Here is a 23201-nt window from a genome sequence, read left to right as displayed (position 1 = left end):
TCTCTCCAGACTCTTTAGTTCCTAAAGAAACCTGCTTGAAAATCTGAAGAGGAACCTTATTTTTCGTTTCACAGTGAAGAACGTGCATAAATCATAGAATCTATGACATTAACGCTACGCATGTACGTGCAAAGATCGTCTATAGTGACAGACATCACACTCCAACACAAAATCAATGTTAAACTGGTTCAGTCGGTTTCTTTAGCCCGCATTCCTGTGCTAACACCTGTTGCTAGTTTACTGGAGCGTTTTATATGAAGGGAAGGCCGCAAAAGGAGAGAGGAGACGGTGACTCAGGTGAGCGCGCGGCCGGACCGGCAGGTAAACGGAGAGACCACGTGTGACGTCACTTTACCCTCCAGATTAAATGAAATGAAAATTTAATTTTAAAAAAAATTTAAATTAATTAAATTTACGTCTTTAGTTCTTCACTTGGGGATTTTTCAATCCAAGAATAGTATTTTTTCTAATAACCCGTTTAACAATTTTATTTCTGAATTCAGGTATTTAAATTTATTAATTTAAATTAAATTTTTTTTTAAAAAATCACAAAGATATATAGTAATAATACACAGAAAACAGTAAAATTTTGCTTCACAGATGGTTACTGGATCAAGATGTGATTGGCTCATTCACCACATGATGGATGTATGAAGCAGATCAGAACTGCTTGGAGTTGAAGTGGATAATAAACTGTCATGGTCTAAACACATCAATAAAGTAGTGTGTAGAATGGGAAGAGGTCTGTCAATGATCAAAAGATGTTATTATTTGTTACCCCATGACATGATTGCAGATGTTATAAAAACGCTTGTATTGTCTCAGTTAGATTATTGTTCTGAGATTTGGTCCTGTACTGCTGCAACAAATATAACAACCTTGCAAATAGTCCAAAACAGAGCAGCTCGATGCGCACTTCGGTGCTCATTTAGAGCCAGTGTAAACTGGATGCATAATGTATTGTCCTGGTTAAATGTAAAAGAGAGATTTACAGCCTCACTGCTAAATTTAACCAGAAATATTATTACCACTAAACTTCCAAGAACGCTGTACCAAGAGCTTTGTGTTAGTCTTGAAGAACACAACTATGAAACCAGACATGCTACAGAGGGCAGATTCAGACTACCAAGAGTACTAACAAACTATGGGAAAAGTACTGTTATTTATAGAGCTATGTACAACTGGTATATACCATCAAGTATATATGTAGGGCACCATATTTTAATGATTTTGGAGATGCCTTTTTAAAAGAATTTTAAACAAATATTTACCGTTTGCTTTGATAATATTGCTTGGCAATGTGTTAATTACAGAGTGTGTGCGTATGTGAGTGTGTATGTATGCATGTGTGTGTTTGGGTGGGATGTGCTAGTTATGCGCTATCACTGTCAAGGTTGTGTAGAAAACTGGTGTTATCATTGTATTATGAGAGGAACGTTGTTTTGACTCCAGGAAAAATAGCTGTATTGCAACAGCTAATGGAGATCAAAATACAGATCAATGTCTCTGTAACTGGGTGGGTTTTTCTCAGGTGAAAGGTCTTATGACATGGTGGAGATCTGCACTCTGGCTGCTTGTAGTTAATAAGTCATCCATACTTCCTAACAGGTTTGTGTTTACATGAAAAACCAACATGGTTCGAGCCGCTGTTTGATTTACCATCAGCCTGAACAAGTTCTTATTACAGCCAAACAACTACACAACCACCTTCTGAAGCTACTTTGCAGCCCATTAAACCAGTTAATGGAAACATGTTTAATTAGCTTTTTATTATTTTTCTGACATTTCTGTAATTAATGCAAGTTTCATACAAAGGCAGGGACAAAATCACTGAAATTTAAAAAACAATTTCAAGAGGAATTTTATCACAGAAAATCATTTCAGATTATTTTACATGATTTTATACAAAATTATTTATGAACAATTGCACATTGAACATTTTAGGTTTCATAATCAAAAGGCCTCTATTAGATGGTTTTGATTGTCTGGACAGCAGCTGCAAGGTCCTCGCTGTTGGCTGGAAGTCTCCCGAAGCAAAACAACGGGACATGAGATTACAAGCAAGCTCTGATGATTTCACGCAGGAACCGCTCGGACACCTTGCAATCAGTCTAGTCATGAAGAGCCAGAGCTTTGTGCATCAGGCGCTGGGTCAGAGGAGAGTTGGGTCTCACGGCATCGCGCTCCACAACAAGACATCTGGGGAAATCCAGCACAACACAAGACAGTGCAGAGATGAGTACGGATTCAAAAAACAACAAGCTGAGGGGCTAAACCGATCGATACTGAAAGAATAACATGGTGTACAGAGAGGGGCATGTCAGCTTCGCAGGGGGAGGAAAAAAACAAAAGAAGCTTCTCCTTTGTACCTACAAAGAAAGTCAAATGGAGAAAAGTGGAGTGGACAGCAACTTTACAATATTATGATGAAATCCGGGCCTTAAACAATGCCAGGACTCTGGAAACTTCTACATTTATTTATGATCAGAAATGACATAAAAAGGTATAAAAAGCAGGCAAGCTGAAAATGCCACATAACAGATGTGTGTGGTAGCAGCATGTAAACCTTTAGGGTTTAAATAACAGTCAGATGGAAAGCAGCTGTGAGTGGACAAGAATCTCCTAATACGTCATGTTCACACATGAAGCGCCATTTAACAGCAAGTTGCAGACGATTCAAAGTCACAAACATACATGATGTAACTTCTACGTAACTACGGGGATTCTCCCATCAGCTGATGTTAATGTGGATCAGGAGAACTCCCAGCAGTAATGATGTGCATGGCAGGGTTCCTAACGACCATGCTTTCCTGAAGCAAGCAGCTTGCTCAGATCACACGGACGCAGATGTTTAGCCGACGAGTCAGAAATCAAACTTTTTAGGTCAAATAAAAGTCACTGTTTGGAGACTGGAGAAGGGAGTCTTAGCTATCTATGAAACATGGTGGTGGCGATGTCATGGTCTGGGCCAGCAATGCAGCAACCAGGCCAGGACGTCCGGCCATCTCCGACAGATTAGTCTGCATTAAAGCAGGTAAAGTAGGTGGATGTGGGAAGAAATTTATGTGAGATGATAAACGACGATAAGTTGTTGCAGGACAGTCAAAAGAACACGTCGAAGTTGTGACTTTCAGCCGACGGAAACGTCGTGGAAAGATGTGGAAGTTGCAGATTACAGTGCAGAAAAGCTGCAGTTTCCCTCTCGGCTTGTCCCTCTGAAGGGGTCGCCACGGCGAATCGTCGGCCGAATTGGGACGTTTCAGGCCGGATGCCCTTCCTGACGCAACCCTCTGCATTTATCCGGGCTTGGGACCGGCCTTCAGAGAACAATGCAAGCTGTTTTACAGTTTGCAAAAGTCTTGACCACCCTCCCCGGGTCTTTATATGCTGCCAAGAAAAGACTTTTTTTTAAAAAAAAAAGACATTTTGAAGGTTTTCTTTTGAAGTTTGCTGCTTTTAGTCGAATCTTTGTCAAATGACCTCACACAGCCTAAATAATATGGAGGTCCAGGCTTTGAGGGGGGTTCAAGACCTCTGCAGGATTTGTTCTTCCTGGTTTTCAGTCCAGTTCTTCTGTCATTTGCTTCAAACTGGCTTCCTGACAGCCATCCTCCCATCAGTCTTCGTTCAACAGTGGACGGATCCACTGAAAAACCAGATTCTCATCCTCCGTTTCAGATTTCTGCTGGGTTTTTGGTAAATTTAGATATAAACCTTATAAGTTCTTCTGTTTGTCCTGCAACTCTCCTCTTTCCAGGGTTTTTCTCCACATAATGCCTCGATATGCCACATCTTGGCCTAACAGCTCGGTGGGAATCACCTCGTTGGAGTAAAAACACTATTTTATGCCTGTCACAATGCTTTATCTCAAGCATTTTCATGGATGAAAACAAATAATAAAACCGGAACAAATTCTATTTACAAGAAGCTGTTAGTAATAAAAAGTCTGTTTTAAATTGTAAGCTTGCCAAGTTTTCTGTTCTGTGTCGACACAACGTTGGTTCATCTCTTCATTTAAAAGGTATTTTCAGGATTAAGTTATTTATATGCTCCAAAAAAAGGGAACATCAGCTCACTCCAGAAAGTGTCCCGCTTCGTCAACTGGACAGAAAAGAAGAAAAAGCCTGGTGAACTCCTGCTGGAGACCACTTTAAGAGATGAAATGAAAGTCTGACTCTTTGCAAACCAAACATGAAGAAATGAAACTCGGCTCAGTGCGATGAGTCTGACATGGAAAGTGCATAAAAGGCTCCCTCTGAACAGTTACAGCAAAGAGCATCACAGCAGCAAGTGGCGACAGAAGCGTCCTGGTCTGAAATCCCAGCCGTGCATTACCTTCCCAGTTTCTGGTGATGCTTCCTCTCTGATTTCATGGCTGCATGAATAAGCAGTTGACTGAACAGATCCCTCTGTAAGAACAAGGAAGCCATCAGTAAACACAACACTGCACTGTGTGTGCACTGTAACATCTCTGGAAACTGCCTCCTGAACACAGAACAGAAAATTCCATCAGCATCCATCAAAGAGATTTATTATTCATACACTGGTGCGTTGAGCTGCACGTTCTCACACCACATATATGTGGTTTGTTCGTAGAGCTAAAGGCTGCAGCTCTGAAGATGTTGGCTTCACTTCTGCTCTGCTTTTCTTTCTTTTCTTTTTTTTTAACAACAGAAACAGGAAAACAATGCAGCAGGATCAATAATATCCAAAGAATGAAAAGCCTCAAGGCTGACAGCTCGTCATCGGAGCAACAAGAGGCTCCATCTGATTGTTAGACATTTTATGTGTGTGTGTTTATTTTCCCTCATCGAGCCATTTGTGCTGAACTTACCTGTGCATCACTACCACCTATGTCTACCATGCGGTAGCGTAAGGGGTACAGCAGCTCCACCGCTTGCTCGTAGTCGCCCTGGTCGTACTCTATCAGAGCCTTACACATCGCTATGCCGACGCTCCCAGCCAGCTGATGCTGCTGATTGTCACCAGGCTCTCTGTGAGGAGGGTTTAAAGAAAGAAGTAAACGAAAATGATGAAAATCAAAAACTTGCATGGATATGAAACTATAAAAGCTGCAGAAATCTGAGAAGGGTTCATGTCACTGTGCAGCTAAACATCCAATACTGTTGCAGCAGAAGCTTGGATTAAAATAATGAATAAAAACAATAAATTTAAAAAAATGAAAAGAATAAATAACTTTTTTTTTTTTAAATTTATTATATTTTTAATTTTTAAAAAATTAAAAATAAAATAAAGTTAAAAAAAATATATAAATAAAATTAAATTGAAAAACAAAAAAAAACAAAAAAAAGAAGCTTGGATTTACGCTGCGAGTGTCTGCCTTTGACTAGAAAAGTGCATTTTCTAAGTAAGTAAAGCTGCGTGGTGAATTCCAGTGATGGACTTAAACAAATGCAAAGCCTGAAAAAGTCTGCAGCTCGTTTGATATTCAAAGTGAAGCTTTGCTTTGGAGAAAAAATACCAGAATTAACATTAAAGGTCCCACATTTATGCCATGAAAGAGATGAAACAAGACGGATGTTCAACGGCAGCGTGTCGGTGCTTTAACAGTTAAATAAAACAGGAGGGAAAGGAAAGAAAGCCGCAGCAGCAGCGACTGGTGTCGCCTACGTCCTATGCTCAGCCACCTTCCAGTCCACTCTTTACACAACGCCTGAGCTGCTCTTACATAAGTCTGGCAGAAGACACGGTGCAGAACTTACTTGGCTAATTCCTGGAGGCCCTGCAGCAGACGCTGAGTCGTCCTGCTCTCTTTCGCCCCCAGAGAAGCCATGAGAAAGTGCAGGTCGTTAAACAAGGTCACATGGTCGTCGGTGTGAGGCTGTGTTATCTGGAGCAGCTCACGCCAGCGGTCCTTCACACACACACCTGTAGCAAGAAAAACAGCTTTTCCAAGGGAAGCCATGATGCCAGCTCCTCTTAAAAATAAATGAATAATAAATAAAATGTGGTCAGTTCTGCTAATTATCCCCATTTTTCTGACGCAGAGCTTCACCGTCACGTTAATGAGGTGTGAAAACGGAGATTATCTCCCCTCGTTAGCCGTTCGGCTTAAATGAGACGTTCTGGTTTCCTGTCAGCAACATATCAACAACGTTGCATCATTTCTTCCTACAGATGTGCATGCACACATCCTGAGTCCTGGTTTAACAAGTCCTACCTTCCATTTCTAATCTACAGAGCATGGAGCAGGCGTCCACGGTGTCCAGCATGGATCCAGAGGCTTTCAGACGTTTGATGACCTGAGAGAAGCACCACAAGCAGCCGATGGTTGGAAATACTGAAGCTAGCAACACACTGAGATCATACAGCAACATCTTTTCCAAGACATTAACTTTTAATTTGCAGATTCTTTTAAACATTTATGAACTGCAGCTCAACGTGATGTAAGAGTTTCAGACACGGTGGTGGTAAAGTGACCCCAGAAATGTTCATGACATGAGAAGAGCTCTGCTTCCACTGATCTATCTTCAGTGTGTTTTTAGAGGAAAAAGGAAAACAGCATCAGCTTTGGCATGAAGTGGCTGGATCCTCGGCTATCACATCTTTACAGCCTCTATTTGTTCACACTTAACCCTCAAGACTCTCACGCTTTTTGCTTTTTTGTCTGATTCTTCTGTGTTTTGGAGCATTTTTGCTTCGTAAAAAAGGAATTCACAGAAACACGTAGGTAAAGTTTGGACACAAACTCTCACTATAAACCAACCTGGGTGTCGTATATTTGCAGAGCAGCTTCATACTGGCCCTGTGGAGGAGGAAGAGGAAGAGGGGAGAAGGTGAGAATGACTCATCTGGATTAAGAGATAAGCCAAGTTGATGAATTGTGTTGCGCCGACTCAAACTCAAATTAATCTTGCGATATAATTAAGTCCAGGCTTCAGATCGCTACGGGGAAATGATGAAGACAAGTTCTACAAGCACGTCTGCTGCCGGCTCTTCATCTGAGCGAAAACAAAGCCATGACAGCATTATCCTCACCTTCTCGATGAAGTAAAGAGCCCAATGCCAGTAGTTGTGACTGGCCAGGACGTCAGATACCTGCAAGGAAGAATCAAAGGAACGTTCTCGGGCACGAATCCTTTCTTTACCAAACTGTGTGACTCTGAACTTGATTTACAAAAAATTTGCACCTGCCAGTCTTTTTCTCTGCTCTCCATGAACATCAAGCCTTCGTCCACCTCGGCCCTCATCTCATGGACATGGGCGACGGAGTGGACGGACCAGGCGTCGTCTGGGGTCAGAGAGAGGCCCTGCACAGGAAAAGGTGACTTAGGTCAAAAAGATGGGCCATCGAGGGACAGCTGGTCTTTAAGCAGGACATGATGGTCCATGTGGACTCACACAGTCAGTCAGGAGAATAACAACATCATCATCTCAAGGAAACTGTGATCACTGGGAGAATCTCACCTCCATTGCTACTTTCAGAGCCTGGTCATAGAAGCGAGTCTCAAGGAGGCCGAAGGAATACAGCCCCTTCAGATAGCTGAGAGCAAACACACACACACACACACACACAACCTGTCATTGCAAATTCAAGGGAACGTGTTTGCTCATCTGTGCAGGAAGACACACATGAATAAAAGTTGTCTAGACAAAGAAAAGGTTCCGCCTGGATTTAACGGAGCGAACCGGTCGGAGCTTCCTATTGGATGATTCCTGCAGCGTGATCATCTTTCAGCTGCAACAATTTATTTAACCCCAACTGATGCAACGAGCAGCTTCTCACTTCTCATACAAACATGTGGAAAGACACATCCTGTTGTCGTGGAAACGATGTTAGTCTGTTTCAGAAGGGTCAGATGGTCGGCATCTGAAACATGTGAGGAGACGCAGAAACGACTGAAACTGGGTTCCGAACCGTCCAGCAGCATTAAAACTGGAAGGATGGTGGAGAAGCATCGTCTTCCAGCAAGAAACGTGGTGGAAAAACATCCTGAATGACGCTGATGGTGATCACTGGAACGTCTGGAGGAACCAGATGGAAGAAAAACAGCAGTAGAACTCAGGAGCAGGTTTCATAGTGACTGTGGCTGGGCCTGCTGCCACACAGACATTTAGGATTTATGTTACAGATAACATTTTTGTTAGACATTAGCTTAATTTAGCATCACAACTATTCTGAAATAGCCCAGATTTTAGTTTGTTGTGATGATGATTTATTCGTTTGGTTTTTTTTTCCCCTTTAAGTTCCAGCAGCTCCAGTCTCTTGGCTGTAAACCAACAGGTGGAGCAGATAGTTGGACCAGATCATTTGCTGCAATAAAAAGGGGGGAAATTTCCTTGTTCATTTAGTTATGTTTTTTTTTTTGTGTCATCACCTGTTTTTTTGTTTGTGCTGATCAGACACTATTTAAGTTTGTCAGGTCAGTTGGTTTCATTTTGTTGCTTGACTAACTTCTGTTACAAGTTCTCTGATTATAGCTTTAAGTTGACCTTTTTTATGGGCCGGATTTATTCATTTATATTGAAATAACTTTCTTTTTTGGGGTCATAATAAAAACCTCTATTTTTGAACTTTAAACCTGTGCCTGACTGTTCTTCACTGCTCGGCCCATCACAGAGACAGTAAGAACATTTCCACATGAACGATGAGACTGAACAGCTGTGGAGCCGGAAGAAGACCTCTGATCAGAGAGGAGAAGCAGCAGAAAGACTGGACTCTGGAGCTGGAAGAAGGTCATGTGGTCTGATGGGTCCTGGTTTACCCTGTTCCAGAGGGATGGAGCATCTGGGTAAGAAGAGAGGCAGAGGAAGAGATGCAGACGTCATCATGCCTACTGTGAGGGCAGCCTATGATCTGGGGTTGCTGCAGGTGGTCGGGTCCAGTTTCAGGTCGAAGTTCAGCAACATTATGTGTCCAAATAATGAGGTCAGCTGATCCCTGAATATGCTGAATCAGCAGGTTATTCCATTTTCTAAGATGACTCCAGCAGGATTCATGATGCTCAGAGTGTGGAAGAGCGGTTCAGGGAGACATCAGTCTCACACCTGGACTGGCCACCAGAGTCCAGACCTGAACCCCATGGAGGATCTTTGGGATGTTCTGGAGAAGGCTTTGAGCAGTGATTAGACTCTCCCATCATCAACACAAGATACTGGTGGAGATGAATGCAACTCCGAAATCATGTGACGCTGCAGAAGCTTGTTGAAACAATGACAGAGAGAAAGGCTGCTGGACCCACAGCTAAAGGAAGTCCAACCAAATGTTACATCATGTGACCTGACTGGGTTTTTTTTGTTTGTTTGTTTTATTGGCCAGGCAGGTTTTTTACACATTGATTTAAGCAAATAATAATCAAATATAATCATTAATTAACCAGATAAGTCAGTTAAGAACCAATTCTCATTATGAAGACCTGGCCCTGCAGAAACAATAAAACTTACATTAAAACTTACAATAAACACAATCTGTGATAACAAAAACAACAAAAAAAAAACAGTTTTTCTAAAGATAAGAAGCAGCTAATAATCTATTTTTTGCTATAAGTTATAGAAGTGTAGAAGCTGTGTAATTATAGTCATAACACACTAGTTCATGTAATTATTGACAGTAAATATTCTTAAAATAAAAAATTTCTTCATGCACAAACGGTAACTGATGAACGATATAGTGTTGCTTTGGTGCGTCACAACTTACCGAACGAGGGATGAATGAATGTGTTTAGTACCTGGACAGAGGTGTGTGAGGTTTCCAGTGGGGGAGCACCCTGGCTACAGAGTCCCTCATCGGGGTTTGGGCTCCCATGTAGAAGTAGGCATCATGGGAAAATTTGAGAGCCAACATATCGGTGGGATGGTCCACCAGGATGTCTTCCCATACCTCACAGGCTTTTGGAAAATTTCTACAAGAAAATGTGAGTAGTTGTCACAAACACGCAGAGTTCTGAGTGACGGCGGACAACGGGGGGGGGGATCACAGACGCTGCTGCACACCGCGGGGACACGAGAAGCCTCTGATCAGCCGAATCTTCCAGGAAAATGAGGAACAAAACGTCTTTCTGACTTTCAGTTCCTCCGGGAAATAAGACGCCGAAGAGAAAACAGATGTTACTTCCCAGACTGAGTGGGATTCATCTGAACGGGGATACATCTGGGACATGTGACCGGATCACGTTGGAGGGTAGATAAAAAAACCAACTTCAAGACCAAACAAACAACGTTCATGAAGCTTTGTTTTAAAAATAGAATCTTCTCCCACAAGCGGTCCACTTCCTGTCACTCGCTGAAACTCGAATGAGACTTTTTACCGTCTGCACCGCGGGAAAGATGGAAATTTCTCCGTCTGAGAAGGAGCGTTCACACACCAGCCTGCAACAACTACACGTATTTTCTGTTTAACCCTTTCATGCACGACTTTCATGATGGAGCCTTTTCTGTTGCTGCTCCTAAGATATGGACCAGCTTCCCCTTCACATCAGAGCTGCTCAATCTGTCCCTGATTTTAAGTCCGTCCTTAAAACCCACTTCTTTGTGCTGGCATTTGGTCATACCTGAGCTTTTTCTTTTACTTATATATTTTTTTTTTTTATTTTGTGTCCAGATTTTTTTTTTTTGTTTTGTTTTGTTTAATGTGCAGTGTTGTTGTTGTTGTTTGTTGCTTTACTGTTCAGCACTTTCGGCAGCTGCTGCTGTAGAAATGTGCTGTATAAATAAACCTGAACTATAACTTGACTAATAAAAACAATGCAACAATTTTCTAAATACAGTATTTTACCTCTACAGACATGTGCAATGATAATTTTTTTATTGTTTATTAGTAATATTTAGAATGTATTATGATTTATTTTTATGTATTCTATAAAATGTTTATAATACATAAACATAATTTTATTATGTAAATATTCTCTAAAATATAGCATTTTCTTTTCATATTTATCACAAATGCAAACTTGCATACTGACATTATGTTCAATTATATCATATTTACTTATTCTCCACTGAGTGAAAACGTTTTGGAAGACTCACTAACATCCACTGAAGTGGTTTATTTATTAAAATACCCTCCTCATTCATGAATATGCAAAAGAAAAAGCTTGTAAATCAGTGTCCACTAAATGACATGAAAGGGTTAAAAAAAAACAAATTATTTCTACTATGAGTCTGTGCATCTGGAACACTCGTCTTTCTGCACAATAAAAAGGATTGTTCTCTTTTTTGTAAAAATGTCTCTTTGTGATCCCCGATAACAACTGGTGGTTTGACCCCCGTTTGGGAAGCGTTGGCCTTGATCAGCGGCCGCCACGGCGTCTTACCCATGAGAGAAGAGCTCCATTGCTCTGACATGGAGCTTCTCTCGGGGCGAGATGTCCTGGCCGCTGGCGAGCTGCACCGTTCGCCTCACGGCGCTGGCCAGGCGTTCATTCAGCCGGACGCTGCTCGTTGTCGCCACCAGCTCCAACCCTGTACTGATCACATGACCCATAACTGTGGCAAAAACAGAGAAAGCTTCTCTGTTTGGACTTTCCTGCTTCAACAAAGCAATTCACATGAAAAATCACATGCAAGCTGCAAAGTCTCTGTTCTGGGACTGAAGCCAGATGCAAAGTCAGCAGCTTCACATCTCCTCTTAGTGTTGAACAGAAGGGAAACTGAACATGAAAGATTCAGTGTGTCATAAAAGGAGGTGCTTCTGTGGTTTAAACCTCTCTGCAGACCATTTCTGTCATCATTTCCACACCTCACCTGACTGAGGTTACGTCATTAACAACCAGAAGCCTTTTGCCCTGCAGAAAGATAAAGATCTCCTGTCCATGTAGCAGCATCTGATGCTCTTTAGTCGGTTTTAATAAATAAATCTGTAAATAGTGATGCAAGTCAATTCAATATTGAAGGGTTATGAAATAGAAACAACAAAAACCTCTAATTTACACCATTTTTGCAACAATAACATGCTTTTTGTCTCCATTGTGAGAGGTGGTTTTACGTGTAAACTGATCTGAATGCTGGACCAGCACTTCGTTTATTCATGTTCACATAAAAAGCTCATAAAAAAGGTCTAATCTCTCCCTCAATCTACCGTCAGAGGATAAAATATCTGATAATAATTACTCTAAAACATCACTGATTGACGTTTTTTCCATTTTCTTTAATCCAATCTTTCATTCAACTTCAGTTTTAATAATAAATTATCAAATATATAATTATTTAAATGATTTAATCATTTTAATGCCAATTTAATATCATAATATCAGTGTTTTAGAAAAAAAAAATGCATATAAAATAAATATTTTACATATAAAAATGTCTGGCAACCAGGGGATTGGTTTTATTTGACTTTTTTTTTTTTTAAATATCAGTTGTTAAAATACATGAAAAATCTGTAATAACACTGATTTTGATGCATTGCTAGTGTTTTTGCAGGTTGAGATTTAAAATATGCTACTGTTCTGGTTCCTTAGAGGATAAAAAAAATATCCTGCTATCATAACATTAGAGATTAAATCTGTTTGGAGACTGATCCTTAAAAACAAACATTAATAAAAATAAATAAAACCAGTGATATAAGGAATTCAGATTACCATATAAAGGATGTAAATATTTAGTAGAATTCGATTTTTGGAAGTTTCATAAAGACTCAATTTAGTTGAAAGATTTGAGCAAAAACGTGGAAAAAACCTGTGAAATTTTATGGCAAGATTTTTTTATTTTTTTTTTTTTATCTGAAAGGTTGTAAATTTGTCCAAGTGTCTTAAATTCTAATTGGAATTTGAGTTTTTCTAAAAGAACAAAACATTATTATAAAATAAAAATAAGGAGAATAACTCTACCCTCATCCAGATTGGTGTGAAGTGACCTGTAATGACCTTAAACCAGGAAATCATCTGTTTGCAGGTTGGATGGATGGAAATCACGTCAGCACAATCATTTTCTTTGTGTCCCTGGATATTATGATATATTTATAATCTTTCATTTTCAGCAACGTGAAACCATGAGGAAGTGGAAACATTCATACTTCATCATGAGAAAAAAAAATGTCTGCTTTTTAGTTTAAAGAACAAACTAAGTGAATGAAAGAAGAAGTGTATTTACCGAAGTTGGGGTCAGCTGTCTGCATGGAGGAGATGCATCCTTCAATTCCTCCCAAACTTTCGTCGTTTCTCCATTTCACATACTAGAAAGTGGAGAAACGTGACGTCATTTTTCAGTCTGCAGGGACTGTTTACCTGCTCACGGAGAAGCTACCTGTGTCAGTATGGCATCATACAGTTTGCAAGCCTCGTTGCTGCTGGTGGTCAGAGGAAGACCCTCGGCTCTCCACGCCTGCAGGGAAAAAAAAAAAACCGAGTGAAATGTGGATTATGACGCGCGTGACACCTGCGTGTTTTTACATCCAGGCCAAAACGTCCAAACTGCAGTTGTACTGGTGAACTTTGCACGTCTTCACACGCCATACTTTCACTTCTGCAAACCCCGTTAATCCAACATAACGCCATCGATCCGACAGCAACTTTTATTTCTTTTGCAAAAACTAATCTCTGACGTCATCTTTGCGAAAAGTGTGACGTTTGCGTGACTTTACGCGTCATTACTCACCTGACAGTCTCTGAAACTTGACTGGGTCATCCTGAAGGTCCAAGCTGCTGCACTTCGTCCGACTTTAAATCTCAAAGTGGTCAGATTTAAAAGCGGAAGTTGCTTCTTGTGTTGATTTTCTGTCAAAATAAGAGCATCGACATCTTGTTTTTTGTTTTGTTTTGTTTTGTTTTGTTTTGTTTTTTTTTGTTTTGTTTGTTTTTTGTCTGTACTCAAATTATTTATTTCGATTGGTAGTGTTTGAATGGCGTTGGGATTAAAATAAAGACTAAAAAAAAAAAAAAGTTTTTCCCTGGTTTCATTTCATTGTTAACCTTTGGCTTTATTTTGTTATATGCCTAAATCACAAAAATTGTACACATTACTAGATTTCTTTCTTGTTGTATTTTTTCTTTACTTTTATTTTCTTGGCAATAAATCCTAAACTGCTCTAAACTGTGTATTTCCCTGTTAAATGCTCCTTGTTGGTAAGGGAAACGTGGGATGAGCGGCAGAGTTGAGGATGTGGGTTGTGTCCATGCCAAAAGCAAAACAGCCTTTTCTGTTTTGAGCTTGTAGCATCCCTTATGATCAGACACCTGATTAGTAGCTAATGAGCACAGACATGCTTCAGCTGTCTGGGAAGATGCCGGTCCAGAACACGGGTTCGTGGAGCAGGTTTTGATGGCGGTAGTGTGATGGGATGGGATGGCATCTCCCAAACTGGAAAAAGAAGGCCTATTGTTGGGTAATCTCATGGAAATGACATTCCACAAGCTACAGCAGCCCCATATCCTCACAAAATCTGCTCTCAACTGATAGATACAATTTTTGAAAGCTTTATTTTATTTATAAAAAAGCAAATTTAACAGATTTTAATCTTCTAAACCACACAGATATTTTAATCTGGACTAAAATGTATTTTTTTTAAAAAGAAGAAGAAGAGGAAAGGTGAAATAGGTTCCCATCTGCTGTTTCCCTTGACAACGAAATCAAGTCATTATCTGATTGCTTTCTTTTTCCCTTTTCGTTTTCATGTTAAAAGTCTCGTAAATGATTTTTTTCTTTTAATTCCTGACCATCTGTCATACGTCTAAAAAGCCAAACCAAACATCTTCCTGTCGTTTTTCACAAAGCTTTTTTCTTTTGTTTTAGGTCTGCAGCTCTGAAGCTACAAATGATCAGCTCATGCTACAGGAACGGTGCTTTTTAACACCTTAAAAATGCAGCCTCAAACACTTAAATAAATGTAGTGATATAGTATTAAATATTACTTTCTTATCAAAGATTATAGAAGAGAACATTGTCAGGCTTTTCACACATTCTGTTCCTCAAATTTCTCCAAACAAATGCCAGTTTGTCCAAGTAATAAAAGCAGAGCAGCCTGGTCCAGTGCAGGAAGCACTTCAGCTTCTTCCCTCATACCTCCCCTGTCATGCTGCTGCTTGCATACTTCCATCTCACATAAGGACCTCAAACAAACTGGAGACCTATAGTCTTGATCCAGTTTCTATACCCACCAAATCCTGGTCAGGGTTGCAGGGAAGACAGGAGATTCAGTTGTCCAACATAAACCCTGGAAGAGCCAGAAAAACATGAAAATAAAAGACAAACACGGTCATGTCTGTTAACCTAACATCAATGTTTCTGGAACACAATAAGAAAACACGCAGAGGTCCAGGGAGAACATGCAAACTCCACACAGACAGACATCAGAAACATCTTTCTGTAAGGTAAAAGTACAAACCACCACAATGCAGCACCCACACGTCTGACTCGGAGAGACACACCGCCTTCCTCAGCTCTGTGGGAGAAAATCTTCTTTTACATCACAAATGAAAATACAGTTGAAGAGAAACACTAACTAGGATCTTGGTTCTGGCTTCAATTATTAATCGGACATGTTGGCGGTCGCCAGACGGGAAGGTCCTACAAAGTTAACTGCATAATACGTAAAGTACAATCCTGTTTTTTTCTCTTGTTATGCTGGAATATTCAGTGTATCTGGAGTTTAGACACTTCATAAACCATTCTGTCTTCATCCTGTCTCCCGAGGGTCCTCAAACATCTTCACCACACTTCATCACAGTGTCCACAAACACGGGCTAAAATAGTTTGTTTATATCGTGTTCTGTAGAAAATATCAGAGATGTCATGCAGACTTTGTGCACCTGCAGTCCTACATCACCCACTCACATACAACCCAACTTCCAATGAAGATGGTACGTTGTGTAGAAGGTAAATAAAACAGAATTTAATGATCTGAAAATGCTTTTCAATCTTTATTCAATTGAATACAAACTGTTCAAACTGATCAACTTTATTGTTTTTTTGTCCAAATGTTCATACATTTTTAATATATAATGCCAGTAACATGTTTTATTGGACAGGGTCATGTTTACCTCGGTGCTTCTTCGCCTTTCCTGTTAACAACATTCAGTAAGCGTTTAGGAACCGAAGACACTCACTGATGAAGTTTTGTAGATGGTAGGTCCCAGAGAAGCTGGTGGCGTTTCCGGTATCTGGCTTTGCATGGCAGAGTTTTAACCTGTACTTGTAGACGTAGCAAAGAACTAACAGACGGTGGTTTTCTGAAGTGTTCCCCGGCCCACATGGTGAGTCCCATTGTGTGTATATGAAAGATGGACAGTTAAAAGTGAAGCCTATGTGGAAGTGCATAAAACTGCAGTTCCCCCTTCATCCACTAGGGACTGCAAAACAGAGCAAATCCCCATAGACTCCCATGTTAAAAAGACCAACTTCACAGCAGAAATAAACATGTTTACAGCAGGAATAAACATGTTTACAGCCTGGTTCAAAAGTCCATTTTCAGTTATTAGGTCAGGTTTACCTTCATGACAACTGTGGGGGGAGAGTGAATTTTTTTTCTAACTCGCCCGTTTAAAAGTAATTTAATCTCAAAATTCAGCATATTTAGGGGTGTGTCCTTTTGATTGACAGGTACCCGATCTCCCGCTTCAAGTCAGAAGAACATAGAACAACTGCGGTTTTTAGCCGGTTAACAACATGACTTAGCTTTAGCCCGCTTACCTCCGTTAGCTCCTGTTATCTCCGGGTTAGCTCAGTTAGCTCTTAGCTACAGAAAGCGCAGCGTTCGCTCAATGTCAATCATCCACCATGATGCTCACAGCCCCCCTCTCAGCTCCACCTCTTTGCCCATATTTGTATTTTCCGGGCGAGACGACACGCATGCCCCTGCCAAGATGGCGATGGTAGGAACCGCCCACCGAGCTTCAATTCAGCTCTTCAGAAACCTGCGGGTGACGTCACGGAGGCTCCGCCCATCTTTTTACAAACAGTCTGTGTGATATCCTTTACACGATAATCCAGGTTTTTAATGCAATGTCACCTGAAAGGTCAACGGTCACAGCATTAGTGATGGTTTTCGTTCTTATGTGCAGATTTCTTCAGATGCTTTGAATCTTTAGATGATATTATGAACTGCAGATTATAAAAATCCTTAAATATCCTGTGACTGTATGCTGCAAATCGTCGTTCTTAAACTGTTGGACCGTTTGCTCACACAGTTGTTCACAAAGTGCTGAAACTCCCCACATCCTTGCATGTGAACAACCTGACCTTTGAGTCTCCTTTTATACCCAATCATGACATCCACCTGTTTCCAATGAATCTTTACCTGTAGAATGATCCAAAGGTGTTTTATATTTATTGTTTGTTTTTGTTTTTTTTTTAAAAGAAATTCCTCAAGTTTCCCAGCTCTTTGTTGCCTCGATCCCAGCTTTTTTTGGAACATGTTGCAGGAATCATAAATCAAGATGAGTGAATATTTAAACAATAAATGCTGTCTCTGTAGTGTTTTCCACTGAATACAAGTTAAAAAGAATTTGCAAACCTTTGTATTCCGTTGTTAACATTTTACACAATGGAGTTGGTATAAAGTTTTTTTTTTTTTTTCTACAGCAGGTCATAAAAGTTGCAGAAATAGATTTGAGCCTAATAAGGCAGAATATTAAAGCTGTGAGTTTATGTTAGCTTCAACTTTGGAATAAAAAAAAAGCTCATAAACACAACAGATATGATTAAAAAGTCAGATTGTAGAAGACAAACATATAAGAGAACAACTGCATCCTTTTATTGCCGTCTTCAGCATACATCCAACACCCCAATGCGTTTTAGCTACATGAAGCATTTACATTAAAGTCGTGTCAACAGAACAGTTTAAAAATTAGGATTCATTTTCTTTACATATAATACATTTGCACACGTTAATAAATATCAATACAATCGTGTCAAACTTATCACACACCGTCTAAAACAACAATCCTTAAAATGATGTAACGTTTTATCCACAGCTCTTCATAAATAAAACCTCTTTGCAGCAAAACAGCTGAACCTTTCCAGCCGCTGGAAAGGCTTTTGGATTCGTCTGCCCACCAGGTCAAATAAAAGGTTCCACGCACGTCTGCAGCCGTTTGGGGACGTGCTTTTCAAAGAGGAAAATATCTTCTGTGGGATTTGCTGCTGCGACAAACTCAAAAAACAACCCAGCTTAATTAAAAACGAAGTGGGGAAAACGGAAATGGAGAAGGCATCTCGTTTCAGAGCAGACGTGTAAAACCGCTATGAACTGCTGTGCAAGAGTAGCGTGGAAAGGTGTGGAGCGTCTCCACCAACGGAGGAAGTCCTGTGGCACAGAGCGAGGAAAATAAACCAAAAACAACCTGATGTTAACAGAAATAACTCAACCACACTGATGATACGGTTCGTTCTGAGAGGAACCAGTTCAATCCAACACAGAGCTAGTATCTGTAAACCTAAACGGTCAGGGTGACACACGGCGAATGATAACTCACAGAGACGCTCATCATCATCGTCGTCAAGCTAACAAGTCACATGAAATGCTCAGAGAGAGGTTAAAACTCTCTCTTTGTGGCTGCAGCCTTCCTTCCTGACATGCAACGGCTTGGGAGCGTAAAAGTGCAAGAAAATCCGACTGCGTTCTCATGTGAACACAAAATAAAAAGAAACGAATCTGTTAAAAGCAAACGAAGAGATGCATAAAAAACATGGCTGCACTTCTGGCTTCTTAGTGTTGACTTGCTAACTGGGAGAAGTGAGGAAAAAACAGCCTTTCGTTGTGTTTCTGTTGCTCACAGAGATGCCAGAGTGAGTTAAGTGAGTGGGAAGGAAGGCGGCTTGAGCCCCACATTCCCAGCGACGAGCCGCCATTCCAACACAGAGAGGACCCTCATCTGCTGAAAATGCAGCTCGTTCAACACATCTGTACACAAAAACATATTTTTCTTCTCTTTTTTACACAGTTGCTTTACATCAGCAGGACCCGACTGCATTCTTCCCTTTACAAAACGGAGGGTGAAGTCTTCGCACATGTTTCCAGAAGCCCCGCCTTCTTTCCTGCTTGAAAGGATCCACTTCTAGGCTGGGACGATAAAGTTGTGAATATGCCGTCTATCCCTCCTCCCACAGAGCAGAGCAGTGATGAGCTCGGCGTGCCTTCAGGCAGAGGATAGGTAAACCGTTTGTGTTTTTACACATTCGCTGCTGTAGGTGTGACAGTTTTAGACCAACAGCCTGTGTTGGTGTTGAGAAGACCAATCATATCAGAGACGACCGTACGAGGCTGAGGCTGCTTTCCACGATGAGCAGCTCAGATCAGGCCCAGTTCAGGCTGAATCCCTTTGAGAGCATGACAGCCTCCAGGTCCTTGTCCTCCTCCTTCTCCCGGAGTCTCTGCTCCTCCAGGAGAGCTACGAGGGCGTCGCGCTGCTCCACCACCTCCAACATCTCATTCAGGATCTGCTTCTCCTGAGCCAGCTGCTCCTCAGTTTTTAAATGGTCTGATATGAACGAAAAGCAGGAATTACAGCAAGACGAGAACATTTAGAATGAAGCAGTGAAGTTGAAGCCGTTTAGCATTCCTGTCCTCACCTTCCACAGCCATCCGCTCCCGGAGCTCCTGCTGCAGGCGGCTCTGCCGGTCCTCCAGCTCCAGCTCTCTGGCGCTTTAAGAGACAAACCGGGGAAAAGAAGTAAAAATGTTCTTTCAGTTCAATTTCTCCACATTTCATCGTTTAAAGAAGCAAAATTAAATAAACATTATTAGTATTTCTAAAACCATTAATTGCAAATCTCTCGGGAGCTAACGGTGAGAAAACAGATCATTTGACCAGTTTTCAGGATGGAATGAAGCCGCTTTGCTAAATGGACTGAAAATGTGATCAAATTTCATATTAAGCTGAAAAATGTGTGTGAATCACATCGCTAATCAATTTTAAAGTGTAATAATTACAAATAAGGGCCGGTAAATCTGTGGTATTTTATCATCTTTATGCTCTGCAGGGGTTCATGGGATCATTACGTGTTCTTAACTGCTGCTGCAGACGGTCAGGAGGTGTAGGACTGGGAAAATGCAGCAGATCTACTAATGTCTGTAAAACTCAGGCTCTTGGAAACATTCTGCTTCTCTTCAGCTTTAGGAGGAAGCCTTTAAGACTGATGGACTGGCTACAGGAGCAGGAAATGCAGCTAAATATCCAACCATTTTCCATGCCGCTTAGTCCAGTTCAGGGTCGCGAGGATGCTGGAGCTCAACCCAGCAGCTAGCAGGCGAGAAGCAGGTACAGCTGGACTGGTTGCCAGTCCATCGCAGCTCATATTTATTCTCAGTTTAGGCTCACTAAGTCACCAGATAGACAAGGAAAACATGCAGAGTTCACACGTCCACCCAGCTGGAGCTCGAACCAGCAACCTTCTCGCTGTGAGGCTGTGGTGCAAACAACCAGATCACCATGCAGCCCTGCAGCTAAAAGTCACATTTCTGCTGAGTTGCAGAGCTGAACGTTGAGCAGAGACCTGCACAGGTCCAGTTTTCCAACCCTAAACCTGTTCCTCGTTCACCCGCTACGATAACTACCAAACAACCCATCACCTGCAGACAGATCTGGACACAGCCGTTGGTATCAAACCTGTGACCCGAACAGTAAATATGACACAGTGCTGCTCTCTGAAGGTGGTTTATTATCAGCAGAACTTGCTACGTAAACCTGTCATATAGTCATGTTTTTGCTCTGAAATGTTTCTGCACACAACAATATTTCTTTTTAACTGGAAAAACATCCAAAGTCCGTGGTTTTAGCCCCGTTCTCAGCGTCAGAACCACAAACCCACCGCTAACAAAGGCAACCCCAGCGCCCAATACTTTAGAATACGGTTATTATGTTTATTTAATCCCAATATTTGAAGAAAAAAAATAAAATTCTCATCTATAATTCACCCACAACCATGAAATGTTGATGTTTATTTTCCACATGAAGCGACTTCCTGCAGACCACCTGTCGCTACGCGGCACGTTGCAGAGTCCAGCTGCACTTTAGCATCAAAAGCATGGCTCACACTGCAAGACTAAACAGCCTACTGGCATATTGATTGTTTTCTTTCCTTCAGAAAGCCTGGGTGGGACCAAACAGAATAGATAAATATAGAAATATTCCAATCAGATTCCTCAGTCTGAACATTTTGCATCACTTGTGAAAGATTTTCAGCAGTAAAGGTGAAATACATGAAAGTCTTGAGCAAACTGCCTGCAACAAACTCTTCTGGTTTACCCGCCAGTGCAGGATGGACTGAGAAGAACGTCCATACTGGTGCTGTAACTGTGTCATATCACACTCTTCAGCCATTCCAACACGGCATCGGATCCATCCAGACATGCTGAAGCAGAAAAACACTGAACAGCAGTAAGCCGTTCCCCCTGCTATGGTGGTCTGTGAGGGTCAAATTAGTTTTGACCATGTAAAGCGCTGAAACTTTGCATTTAATGAGAGTTAAACAGCAGAAACTGCAGCTCATTCTCAAAGGTTTTTAAAAAATCTAAATAAATAAAGGTAACAGATGCAAGTTCATGCACATAAGGATAAGCTCTTAGACCAGTTGCCATAGCAACCACTGCTGAATGAACAGCAGCAGTTGCCGGTTGTATCCTATCCAGGGATGTACTTACAATATCATGAGTTCTGACTCGTAGCGGACCAGGGCGTTCTTCTCCTGCACCAGCTTGAACCACTCTTGCATCAGTTTGGGGTCGTCCTTCTTGCCCATACCTGGAGGAGAGGAGGGGGGGGGAGGGGCACCCAGAGTGTGAGTGAGAACCCTGACCGCTGTCAGGCGGCGGTGATGTCACACAGACGCGGTGAGGACCGACACGGGCACAATGACAGCCAAGCCAGGGTGTCCTTGCTGAGGGGTGGTGGGGTGGAAGAATGGACTCGACACCAACACGGTCACTCGTGCCATCCTTCGAAGATGGCACGCAGAGGGTGGCGTGGCGCTCGGGGTTTTAAATTCAAGCGAGTGCACATGTACAGACACACACATAACCCACATACACACAAACAAACAAACAAACAAACGATACCTGTCGCTGAAAAGTCAGGAGTTTGTGTTACCCAGCTTGGCCGGTGCGTGTTGGACGTAGCCGCTCACTGGGAGCGACTACCTCCTCCTATCACGGATCGTCATTTTCTACACCGCTTGGTCCAATCAAGAGTCGCAGGGAAGCTTAAGCCCCTCCCAGAAATCACCTATCATTTATTATTATCTGCGTCCACATGGCCATCAGCAAATAAAAAGAAAAGACAAGCAGACTAATCCATCAGCAACTTATTTCAGAGAAATAATTCCCTATCCAATGCTCACACACTGACCCGCCAACATCCGTCAGGCCTTTTAGATGCTGAGCCGTGTGCAGGGAGGAAAACAAGCAGAAATTATGCTGCTCTCCAGACATATTCCATCACAAGTCCAAATGATCATGGGATGACATAACAGAGAGCAATGGTGAAGTTCAAACTCCCTTCTTTAGTCTGGAGATGGTCGTCTAGTGTCATGCACTGCAGTGTGAACGGCTCCCTGCTTCTCCTGCAGAGAAGCCCAGTGTGTGCAGCATGCTCAGAGAGCAGGAACCCTTCCATTTATCTGACTGCAGCAGGCGGAGCCAAGCGCTTTCAATGAAAAACCAGGAGGCAAACGTTGATGCGGCGTGACGTACTTAGCTGGGGAAGAGGAGGCTCTTGCACAATGAAAAGGAAAAACATTGTACACACATAAATCGCACGGCTGTGGTCTCCAGGAACGGCTTTTGCTAATTGACAGAGAGAGGACAGAGACAGAGCTGGAGAAGAGCTGCAGAGCAGCACAACACACAGAAACATGATATTCCAGGCCTAATCTGCTTTTCTCCCTCCCGCTTCGGCCGGTTCCACCGCCACCAACTCTCAGCCCAAGGCTCTGAACACAAAAGCAAATCGGGGCAGAAACAGCAACAGATTGCACACCAAACAAAGGTGTTTTTTTTTAACAGGGGTGTAAAAATCAGGCAGTTTCCACTGAGCTGTTGGAACAAACACAAACCGCATGATCCGTCCGTTTTAAAGACTTCATTTGGTCACACCATGCAAGTTTCTCACCGCGGAAAGTTGCTTGTTAGGTAGAGACTTCTTTGATCGCTCAGTTTTTATCATCAGCATACTTCTGCATGACACTTAACGTTTTTTCAGGGGGGTAGAGGGGAAAAAAATCCCCCCTAAAAAACTCTGCAAATGGTTCAAATATTCAGTTTTATGGGCGATTTTAGCCAAACAGAAAACAAACGCATGCTGTTGATTAAA

General features: G+C 41.6%; 2 protein-coding genes across 17 annotated transcripts in view; both read right to left on the bottom strand.

The window, feature by feature from the left end:
• Positions 1-1750: 1750 nt before the first annotated feature.
• ttc38 (tetratricopeptide repeat domain 38) lies at positions 1751-13645 on the bottom strand. Of its 2 annotated transcripts, none has more exons than XM_079251364.1 (14): positions 13555-13645; positions 13204-13281; positions 13051-13132; positions 11274-11445; positions 9690-9863; positions 7429-7504; positions 7152-7271; positions 7000-7059; positions 6728-6766; positions 6182-6263; positions 5724-5889; positions 4835-4994; positions 4336-4409; positions 1751-2199 (listed from the first exon to the last, which is right to left on the bottom strand). In XM_079251364.1, the coding sequence occupies exons 1-14, from the start codon at positions 13582-13584 to the stop codon at positions 2112-2114; spliced, it is 1401 nt and encodes a 466-aa protein (XP_079107490.1). In that variant the 5' UTR covers positions 13585-13645; the 3' UTR covers positions 1751-2111. The 2 variants fall into 2 exon arrangements, with proteins under 2 accessions (XP_079107490.1, XP_079107491.1); XM_079251365.1 differs by having other exon boundaries at positions 11274-11421.
• A 3980-nt stretch (positions 13646-17625) lies between these two features.
• Positions 17626-23201, bottom strand: part of mical3a (microtubule associated monooxygenase, calponin and LIM domain containing 3a) — a 94772-nt gene continuing 89196 nt past the window's right edge. For all 15 annotated transcript variants that reach the window (XM_079253672.1, XM_079253664.1, XM_079253678.1 and 12 more), the window contains 3 exons: positions 21536-21635; positions 19465-19538; positions 17626-19373 (listed from right to left, as the gene is read on the bottom strand). In XM_079253672.1, coding sequence (XP_079109798.1) covers positions 19189-19373; positions 19465-19538; positions 21536-21635 — 359 coding nt within the window. In that variant the 3' untranslated portion in view covers positions 17626-19188. The remainder of the gene's footprint in view (positions 19374-19464; positions 19539-21535; positions 21636-23201) is intronic.

This window comes from Telmatherina bonti (assembly GCF_933228915.1).
Source record: "Telmatherina bonti genome assembly, chromosome: 2".
NCBI lineage: Eukaryota > Metazoa > Chordata > Actinopteri > Atheriniformes > Telmatherinidae > Telmatherina > Telmatherina bonti.
This window is presented reverse-complemented; position numbering and strand designations above follow the sequence as displayed.